The 10,497-nt window shown below is 43.8% G+C and overlaps 1 protein-coding gene across 1 annotated transcript; it reads right to left on the bottom strand.

The window, feature by feature from the left end:
* Positions 1–419: 419 nt before the first annotated feature.
* Positions 420–5,500, bottom strand: LOC144378373 (uncharacterized). The gene is made up of 5 exons (XM_078052397.1): positions 5,401–5,500; positions 2,446–2,484; positions 1,409–1,486; positions 987–1,088; positions 420–558 (listed from the first exon to the last, which is right to left on the bottom strand). Exons 1-5 carry the CDS (start codon positions 5,456–5,458, stop codon positions 491–493), a joined length of 345 nt encoding a protein of 114 aa, XP_077908523.1. The 5' UTR covers positions 5,459–5,500; the 3' UTR covers positions 420–490.
* Between the last annotated feature and the right edge of the window lie 4,997 nt (positions 5,501–10,497).

Raw genomic sequence — 10,497 nt, 5'->3', positions numbered from 1 at the left:
CATTCACTTTGGCCCAGTGTAGACTGTAGGGAAAGAAGGCAGGATGGAAGAGTTTCTAATAAAAATACTAGACAGCCGCTTTCCTAGACATGGCCCTGACTTTGACTATTTTCAGGAGGATGAATTCTGGTTCTTTGGAGGTTGATTTAATTTTTAGAAGTGCTCAAATGTCACCTAGAGCCACGTGTGAGGAATAGGAGGCGGATGAGAACTCGAGTGGCATTTGGACTAGGAGACTCAGTGTGCGGACATGTGGCTGGGTGTGAATAAAAGGGCCCATTTCCTGCCCTGTGGGCAGCCTGGGACTGGCGGTGGGTTTGGGTTTGTTGGGTTTGGACCGGGACACCTTGGGTCTCGCGTGCTTTGGTCAGAGCTCTTCTCCTCACAGCCCACTCCACAGAGCACAGGCACAGAGTGAGTTGGATGCTCTCAGTTTAATGGCTTTAGGGCACAAGGGTGTTAGGCTTTGAATCCAGTGACCCCATTCTTTTCATTGTTTAGATAGCAAACGGGATTTACCAAACCGTTCTTTCAGTCCTTTTATAAATTCATTTGCATCTGAAAGGAAAGTGGAGATGAGAATGAGGCTTCAAGGGCTCCAGGCACTACCTCCACCCCCTCCATTCCTCCTCATCTCCATCTTTGCCCCCCCCAAACTCACTGAGCCCCTGGAGGGGCCACACAAAAGCTGGGGGGATGGAGGTTCAATACACCAGGGGTTGAAGAACCTTGGGAGGGGCCAGAGGAATAGGAAAAGGCTGGGATTAGATCTCAGGGAGAATCAGTCACAGAGGACAGTGGATGAGAAGTTGGGGACGTTTGAAAACACAAAGGGAAGGAGGCATGGGTGGCAGGGGCTGTGGCCATCCTAGGTTTCACACGTCAGGGAGAGTTTTTGGGGGTACATCCTCTCCCAACTCCCACCTCTGGATGGTGGGTGGTGAGTATTATCGGTCCCATAAAGCCTTGCCTTGGGATGCACTCACCTTCATAGACTTTTTTTCCACCTTCGGCCCCAGTTTGCATTCCTGTTTTTGCTTTACTAGCGCCATTTTTTGCTGCAGCGATACCTTTCACTAGGAAGAGTTCTAATTTGGGGGCAGAAGAAGAATCACATCAGCGGAAAGGCCACGTCATTTAAAGACAGCTCCTCCCAGACATCATCACTATATAAATTCCTAACATGGAGATGTTTTGCCGAGGGGCCATGTATGGTGCAGGCAGCAAAAATCCACCATTGCAGAAACCCTGTGTGTGGGTGCAGCCTGTGCCCCCTCACTGCCTTTGTGTGCAGGTGTATGAGTCTGTCTGACTCTCCCAGGCTTGCCTCTGTGGGTGGAGATGTCACATGGGCCTGCTGTGAGAGACTTCTCTAGCTTGTTGATCTGGCATAGGGACAGAGACTTACTGAGGAACTTGAGTTCATCTGGTAGATCTGGGAATTCTTCAGAGTACTCATGGTCAGCAGAGTTCTCATTATCAGTAGCTACAAACACACAAATTTATTGTTTTTAACAAAATCAAAGTGTTTTCTTTCTTTTTTAAAAAATATTTATTCTTTAGTTGTAGTTGTACACAATATCTTTATTTACTTATTTATTTTTATGTGGTGCTGAGGATCGAACCCAGGGCCTCGCACATGAGCACTTTGCCGCTGAGCTACAGCCTCAGCTCAAAATCAAGGTGTTTTCTTTTCCCTTTGGAATGGGCGGCAGGACCCTGAGATACCTAATGTGTGATAGGTGCCGAATTCAGAAGTGATATGGCATAAACCTTGCCCATTCAAGGGAGATAGGATTTCTATGTACCATGTGCCTCCTAAGATGTGCTGGGTACTGTTGGGCACTTATGGTGGGTAGGGTTGGGAAAGGACTTGGTTGAAGTATGGTGAAAATCAGGGAGCACCTGACAGAGAAATTGGGTTTTGGAAAGGGAATCCCAGGGGGGGCAGGAAGTGAGTCAGCAAGAGTTTGAGGGGAGGCAGGTGTGGGCCAGATGTGGGCCAGGTGTGGGGGATGGAAACAAGTTTAACTGAGGGGGTGTGGTGGTACATGAAGGAGGGTCATGGAAAATGAACCTTATGCAAGAGACCATGGATACCATGGTAGAGAGCTGGGAGACATGGAAGGTGTTTGCTGGTGAAGGTGTTAATACCATGTGGGATTGTTTACCTACCTGGTTATCATTTAACCTGATGGTCCTCTCCCTTTTATTCAGAGCAGAACTTCCCCTCCTGCTCCCCACTGGCCTTATCTGCCTTGGTATCCTCTTTTATCCTTAGCCTTTCCCACTGTAACCCCAGCACCCCTCTTGACTGCATTATCTGCTCTTCCAAGAGCAGGGACTCAACCCCTTCCTGCTGGTTTCTTCTTCCATCCTCTGCTCACATCCCTGATTATTAAACCCTCCCACCAAGGGCAGGGTTGAAGGGAGAGGAGGACTCACGGGGCGCAGAGTCAGGAACAGAGTCGGAGGTGGCAACTTCTGTAACGGAGGAAACAGATGTGAGATTTGAGTGAGGACGGGCCCAGGCCTACCTGGGCCACCTTCTTCTTCCCTTTCTCCAAACACAGCTCTCAGAAATGTTTGGAGACAGAGAGGAATCAAGTTCCCTTTTGGTTGAATGTATTTTTTTGCCACATTAGTAGGTCCACCAGGGCATCTCTTTGAGGTTTACAATTTAATTCCTTCTACATTTTTTTTTTAAATGGATTCTCTGCTAGGAAGTATGATATCTCTGAGAATACTGCCCTCTTTTGACTTGCTCTGAATCATGAAACTTCCCTGAGATTGTGGACAAGGGACCAGACATGGTCAGAGGGGCTCAAGCTCCTTCAAAGTAGGGGAGGATGGTGTGGGGACCAAAGGTCATACCCGGTAATTTCTGAGATTGGAACCCAGCTCTTATTTCCTCTATTTTTTTTTTTTAAAAACATAACATTTAACAAAGCTCTCTGCCAATGGTTGGAGATACAGTGCTGTAGAAGACAAACAAGATCCCTACCCTGATGAACTTCATGTTCTATTACAAAATTATTTAATGACAGTTGTGATGGCACCAGAGGGAAATAAACAGCATGGTGTGACGAGGGCAAACTGAATCCGATTTGTTCTGCATGTCAATGGAGGGATTTTCCCAGCAATCATATCTGAACTGACATTGGATAGATGAAAAATTATTGGCTAGGTGACATTAAGAATTGGTTGATTTGCAAGAATCAACAGATGGGATGGATTCAAACTAAAAAGTTTTTTTCTCAGCAAAAGAAATAATCTGTGAGGTGAACAGGGAGCCTACATCCTGGGAACAAATTTTTTACCTCTCACATATCAGATAGAGCTCTAATCTCTAGGGCATATAAAGAGCTCAATGAGATAAGAACCAAAAAAACAAATAATCCAATCAACAAAAGGGCCAAGGACCTGAACAGACACTTTATAGAAGAGGATACACAATCAATCAACAAATATACGAAAAAATGCTCATCATCTCTAGCAATCAGAGAAATGCAAATTAAAACTACTCTAAGATACCATCTCACTCCAGTAAGAATGGCAGCCATTATGAAGACAAACAACAAGTGTTGGCGAGGATGTGGGGAAAAAGGTATACTCATACATTGATGGTGGGACTGCAAATTGGTGCAGCCAATTTGGAAAGCAGTATGGAGATTCCTTGGAAAGCTGGGAATGGAACCACCATTTGACCCAGCTATTCCTCTTCTCGGACTATACCCAAAAGACCTTAAAACAGCATACTACAGGGACACAGCCACATCAATGTTTATAGAATCACAATTCACAATAGCTAAACTGTGGAGCCAACTTAGATGTCCTTCAGTGGATGAATGGATAAAAAAAAATGTGGCATTTATACACAATGGAATATTACTCAGCATGAAAAAAGAATAAGATCATGGTATTTGCAGGGAAATGGATGGCATTAGAGAAGATTATGCTAAGTGAAATCAGCCAATTCCCCCCAAATCAAATACCAAATATCTTCTCTGATATAAGGGGGGGTGTCTCAAAATGGGATTGGGAGGGAGAGTAAGGGAGGAAGATTAACTCTAGATAGGGAATAGGAGTGGGAGGGAAAGGGAGGGAGAATGGGAATAGCATGGATGGTGGAATGAGACCCTCATCATTATACAAAATACATGTATGAAGACGTGAATTTGGTGTCAACATACCTTATATACAAACAGAGATATGATAAATTGTGGTATAAAGGTGTATTAAGAATTGTAATGCAAAAGAAAAATAAGAGAGCTTATGTATAATGGCATAATTTGGTGTGAACATTATACATAGAGTTACGAAAAATTGTGCTGTGAATGGATAATTATGATTGTAATGCATTCCACTATTGTCATGTATGTAAGAAAAAAAAGGTAAAAAATTTTAAGGACCAAAGGATCTTTAACTGATAAATGAAAACCAAAAATTGTCCAAAAAATAGGATACCAAGAGATGTTTGTAAGAAAGAAATGGCAAATGTTTTAGGATATACACCTCTATATACAGTGTTTTAGAATATACACCTAAATCAGTGTTTTAGAATATATACAGTGTTTTAGAATATACACCTATCTCAGTGTTTTAGAATATACACCTATCTCCTAAAACATTTGCCATTTCTTTCTTAATTGGTATATATTAATTATACTAAATAGTTGGTATTCTTGTGGCATATTCATACATGCATACAACACATCACTATCCAAAGTACATGTATAAAGACATGAATTGGTGTGAGTATACTTTGTATACAACCAGAGATATGCATTCCATTGTCATATATAAATTTTTAAAAATTAATAAAAAATTGATCACGCATTGGTTTAAAAAAAAAAAACACAAAAGAATTGTTTGGTTTGTTGGACAGGGAGAGGAGAAACATTCCCAGCAGAGGGAATAGCAAGAAGGAAGGTCCCAATGTTTAAGGAACAACAAGGTAGTGCTGGCTCCAATGGTGCTTTTGTGTGATTAGAATAGATGTCCCTTCCTCTTGAGAGATAGCCCTGGCAGGGCACACCGCTTGGCAAATGGAATGTGGGCTAGATTTAACTCCAGTCACCCCTCACCTTGACACCCCTGTGCAGGGGCCACCTGCCTAACTATTTGCAGTGCCCCAGAGGTAGTGGAAGAAGGTTGGTGTGGTTAGAGCATCACAGGCAAAGGATGGTGTGTGGGGAGATCTGTGGGACCAGGCTGGGGTCAGAGAGCTCCTGGTTCCCTGCCCAGGATGGTAGAGAGGCCATGTGTGGAAAACTGGGAGCAGGGGTCACTTGAAGAAGCAGGGGATCCAGGATAGCATGGGAGGGGAGGAAGGCAGGAGCTAAGGTTTCCCTGGATTATGAGTTCTCCAGTGGGCAGCAAGGGAAGGGCCATACTTACGGACACAGTCCAGGGCCGCTGCCAGAACTGTCACCAAGAGCAGAGTGGTGAATTTCATGCTTTGGGATAAGGAGTGAGTGTAATCTCAGAATCTCCTGAAGATCTAGGGAGTGAGTACTAAACTATTGGGCCCTTTTAAGGATATCAAGGGCCAATGGGAATCTAGCTTGGAGGGGTGTGACTTCTGCATCCTCCTGTCTTTTCTAGAATGTCACCTGCTAAGTCAATAAGGGCTAGCAGGTGTTCTGCAGGCAGATTCTGGATAAGAGCCCTTCCCTACTAGCTTCCAGCCATCCCTTTCCTTCTCCCTCCTTCCTTCTTCACTCCACCTGTGTGGGCTCACAGTCCTGGAATCTCTAGGGCTGGAGGAAGATCACTTCATTTGGGGATATTCTTGAACTTGCCTCTTGAGGGCGCTGGTGTAGGACTCAGTTTCAGTTATCTTTCTAAGAGGAGGTCAAGGGCTCAGGAGATCACATTGTGTATGTCCTGCCTCATTCTCCACAGGACTCAATGTGGGCATGAAGATTCCCCAGACTAAGTGAGCCTCTTTCCCCAGGAGGCTGCATCCAGGACTTTTGAGTATGTGGCTGCTTTCTCCTTTGTTCTGGAAGTTGCTTGATCCCCATGAGGGAATCTTCAGCCCCATATGGGCCCCTGGGAAGCCACATTTCTGGGAGTGTCTCCTAGTCAGAGGATGATGGGTAGTCACTGAAACTGGAGCTTGTTTCTCCCTTCAAAAGCCAAACTGGCCCATGGTGTGAATGATCCAGAAAGGCAGATGATTCTCAAAGAAGTTTTCTCTGACTTAGGATTTCTTCTTTCCCTGATCTGGGATCCATGAGGATTAAATTCTGAATTCTGGCTTTGTCACACACATATGACGATATACTGCCATATCTTAAAATATGTTGGGATTTCCATTTATCACCTATGATTTATGGCTCCTACTTACAAGGTTGTTGAGATTTGAAGTGAGATAATTTACCAGGAAGCATTTGCGGGGACAGAAAGCTACTTCCTGGCAAAGGGGCCATGGCTGGGACAAGGGATTTCCAGTCTAGAGTTCAAAAACCTGCACTTCCCCCTTCCATTCTTACACAACTGTGCGTGGGTGAACCTCAGGATATCTTGGAACCAAGGTTCTCGTTTTGACATTAATCTACACTTACTCTCTGACCTCTTGGAAGTTTTTTTTTTCTTTTCAGCCTTAAATTCTCTCTCTCTGAAGAATAGGAATTTTCTTCCTGCCACTCCAATCTCTCAGGGCACCTGTGAAACGGACTGAGATGCTCTCAACAGGCATTTCTTTCTTTCTTTCTTTCTTTTTTGGGTGGGGGTACTGGGGATTGAACTCAGGGGTACTCAACCACTCAGCCACATCCCCAGCCCTATTTTGTATTTTAGTTAGAGACAGGGTCCCACTGAGTTGCTTAGCACCTCGCTGAGTTGCTGAGGCTGGCTTTGAACTCATGATCCTTCTGCCTCAGCCTCCCTACCTGCTGGGAATAGAGACATGCACCACTGTGCCTGGCCTCAACAGGCATTTCTTGAGTTCTTATTCTGTTCTTTACAGCTTGGCTCAGGAAACTCAAAGAAATATTGTCTTGGTCCTTGTTTCCCCTGTGACAAAAGCTTGGACAAGCAAAGAAAAAAAATATCAAGAGACAGGTTTATAATCCCTTTTTGGAAGTTTTGGGGTCAGATGTGTTTTAGAATGTTTCATTTTTCTAATTTTAGAAAGTATTAGGGAGCACATATTGTATATTCTAAGGTCACCTCATTGCCAAACTCATCACTATTTCAGTGACAGAACCTATGACTATTCATATAAAGTGACTAGAGAAGGACTATAAATAACATGTCAGTTTGAGTCAATCTTTTTTTTTTTTTTTTTTTAACTAAATGAACAAAACATCGGTCAGATTTTTCCACCAAATGATTTGTGAAAAGGCTTTTGGTTGTCAGAGCTTTTTGGATCTCCGAACTGTTTATAAACTGTGGGCCTGTACAGCAGGGTAATATTTAGAGAATGGAGGGAACAGGCACTCTCAAGTCCAAGGACCTGGAGATGAACTTTTGTGTCACCGTTTGGGGTAGGTGGAGTGATTTTGGGAAACATCAATCACTTATCTCTCAGTTCTTGCATCTGAAACATGTGAATGGTAATTCAGAGCTATTATGAAAATGGAAGAAGCAAACATGCATGAATGTGCCTCCTCAGTTCTCTAAGGCTGATTGGCAGCTTTCTTTTCAGAGGAAGCTGGGCCTCATTTTTTTGGGGATATATATTTGGCAGACACTGGGAACAGAGGATTTTTCATAGCACATCCTTATCCTTAAGGAACTCAAAGTTTACCTTGAGATTAAAGTTGGGCTATAGGTTTGATATTTGATATTTATTTGACATTTAATGGTGGGCAGTGGGTGAAGAGTTGAGCAAAGAATAAAGGGCTTGGCAATCACTCACTGCCTGAGGGTCTGGGCCTGGGAACCTCAAAGGCTGTCTCACGTAGGAGGGGAAGACTAAGGGACAGGAGAGAGTGCCCTGAATGTGTGAGCATGTGTGAGTATATGTGTGTCTCCGCTGCAGGGGAGAAACCCTGACTCCAGATCCCAAGCAATCTCCACAACCCATCTCAAGAGTCAACAGAAGCAAACTATGCTATTTGCACAAGCTTTTTCTAAGAGGAAATCAGAACTTTGGCATCAACACTAAAACTGTCACAGATCAGGGTCTTTCCAAATGTCAGTGCTTGGCCTCCCCCCGCCCCCCTTTAATCCTCCTCCTGGCCTTAGGAATTAAAGAGGCAGAAATTCACATAAATAGGGATAAGGCAGAAGGTAGTGACATTCATTTTATATAAAAATTTTATTACTTTATAACAATGCCAAATTGCGTGTTATCCCAAATTTTATGGCCTGGGAAAGGCCTTAAACAGAGAAGAAAAGAGATATACCACATGTTTTGGGTTGGGGGACTCTCCTGTTTGCTGTCTTGTCTTCAAGGGTATCTGACTTTCAAGATATTAGTTTGCTGATAACATTTCCTTCATCTTGTGCTGCTTGTTCTCTGTTGTAAGCTTCACTCCACATCTGCCCATCTCTGCCTCAGTCTGCAAGGATGACCTCTGTGGGCTGCATAACTTGGGCTTTTTTTAATCTTTTGGCTTCTAGGAGAGTTTGGCTAATGGGAAACACTGATGGGAGATGAGAGGATGGGAAAGAGGAAGAGATCCAGGTGTCTGTTCCTCCGGTCCCCTGCTGTGCTGTGCCGTGTGTGTGTGTGTGTGTGTGTGTGTGTGTGTGTGTGTGTGTGTGTGTGTGTACGTGCTTCTAATATAGTTTCCAGTGATGCCCCCTTCCTGGTATTCATGCCCTTTTGTGGTTCTGTCTGCTTAAGCATGGGCTGGACCCAGTGTTCGTTTCTAACAAATAAAAGATAGCAGAAGTGATGGGATAATTACTTTTGGGGTTATTGTTATCAGATACTATGACTTTGATCTTGCTCACATTCCCTCTGGATTTTCTCAGCTTGCGTGTTCTGTTCAGTCAGCCGCTATGGTGTGAGCTGCCCTATAGAGAGGGCCAGGTGGCAGGGAACTAAGGGCCTCTAGACCACAACCAGTGAGGAATGAAGGACCTCGGTGCAACAGTCTGTGATAATACAGAAAGGAAATTAGATTACAAGAGCTGTAACCTAATCAGTGGATTAATCCAGTTGGTGGATTAATAATTTTAATGAACTAACTGGGTGGTAACTGTAGGCAGATGGATCGAGGCTCAAGGAAGTAGGTCACTTGAGTAGGCCACATGCTTTAGGGGTTATATATTTTGTCCCTGGAACCTCCTTTGCTCTTTCTGCTTCCTGACCACCATGAACTTGGTAGCTTTCCTGTGCCACACGCTTCTTCCATGATGTTTTGCCTCAAAACAAAACAAACAAGAGCAAAAAGAATGGACCTTGATAGCAATCTTGTCAGAGACTCTGAATCAGAGGGCACAGTAAAGGTGCACCTGTACCTGACTCACACCATGGTGAGGTAAGAAATAATAGTGTTCAAAGCCACCAATTTTGCAATAAATTGTTTTGCAGAAAAGGTGATTATGAAGCATGGTGTGGCAATGACCATATTTCTCTATGACTATATGACTATAGCTTGTGACTGGCGACCCCCACAACTTGAGCTCTCAACTGGTTTTAAGTAACATCATTTTCTTTCCCTTGTTGTTTCAGTTTCAAAGACGGTAATGCCTTTGCGCTATTGCTACTCCTTATTTGCATCTTTGTAATTTTTTTTTTTAAAAATTAAAGAGTCTCTTAAAAAAACCCTTCTGAGTCAGATGTAGCGGCACATGCCTCGAATTCCCGCTACGCATGAGGCTGAAGCAGGGAGATCATAAGTTGGAGGCCAGCCTGGACAACTTTGCAAGACCTTGTCTCAAAAATAAAAATCAAAAAAGGGACTGGGGATGTAGTTCAGTGGTAGAATGCTCACCTAGCATGTGGGAGATCTTGGGTCTAGTTCCTGGCACTGCAACAACAGAAAAGGACCCTTTTTAGTGTGCTGTCTGTTTTCTTTTGGGACCCTTCTCCCCTTATGATATACCCCTCCCCATATTATCTGTGAAGAAAGTCTTTTCCTTGTTCCTCTCTTTGTGTGTTTGCACCCTATTTTGGGGATTCAGAGGGGTAGCAGAGACTCCAACAGGTGGGCATGAGCTAGACTCTTTGGGCAAACAGCTCATACATTCTGGACACAGACATGAGTTGTCTCTGAGAGCCATTGTACTGTATTCCTGTGGCTGACATAGTTTGTCTTTTCTGCCAATCTCTCATGGGCTTGCCCAAGGACTGCCTCCCTCCCCTAATGAACTTGCTCTTCCACCTTGGCCAACCCGGGAGATGTGAATTCATAACAATGGAGGGGAGTTTTTGTGGAACTACAATTCTGTTTCCTTAACAAACACACAATAGCTGTACATGCCCAGCACTGTTCTCAGAGTTTTACAAATTTTAATCTCATTTAATTCTCTCAACAACCTAGTGAGATAGGTACTATTAATACCCTCACTTTGCAGATGAGGAAACAAAGG

This window comes from Ictidomys tridecemlineatus, chromosome 6, assembly GCF_052094955.1.
Source record: "Ictidomys tridecemlineatus isolate mIctTri1 chromosome 6, mIctTri1.hap1, whole genome shotgun sequence".
Classification (NCBI taxonomy): domain Eukaryota; kingdom Metazoa; phylum Chordata; class Mammalia; order Rodentia; family Sciuridae; genus Ictidomys; species Ictidomys tridecemlineatus.
This window is presented reverse-complemented; position numbering and strand designations above follow the sequence as displayed.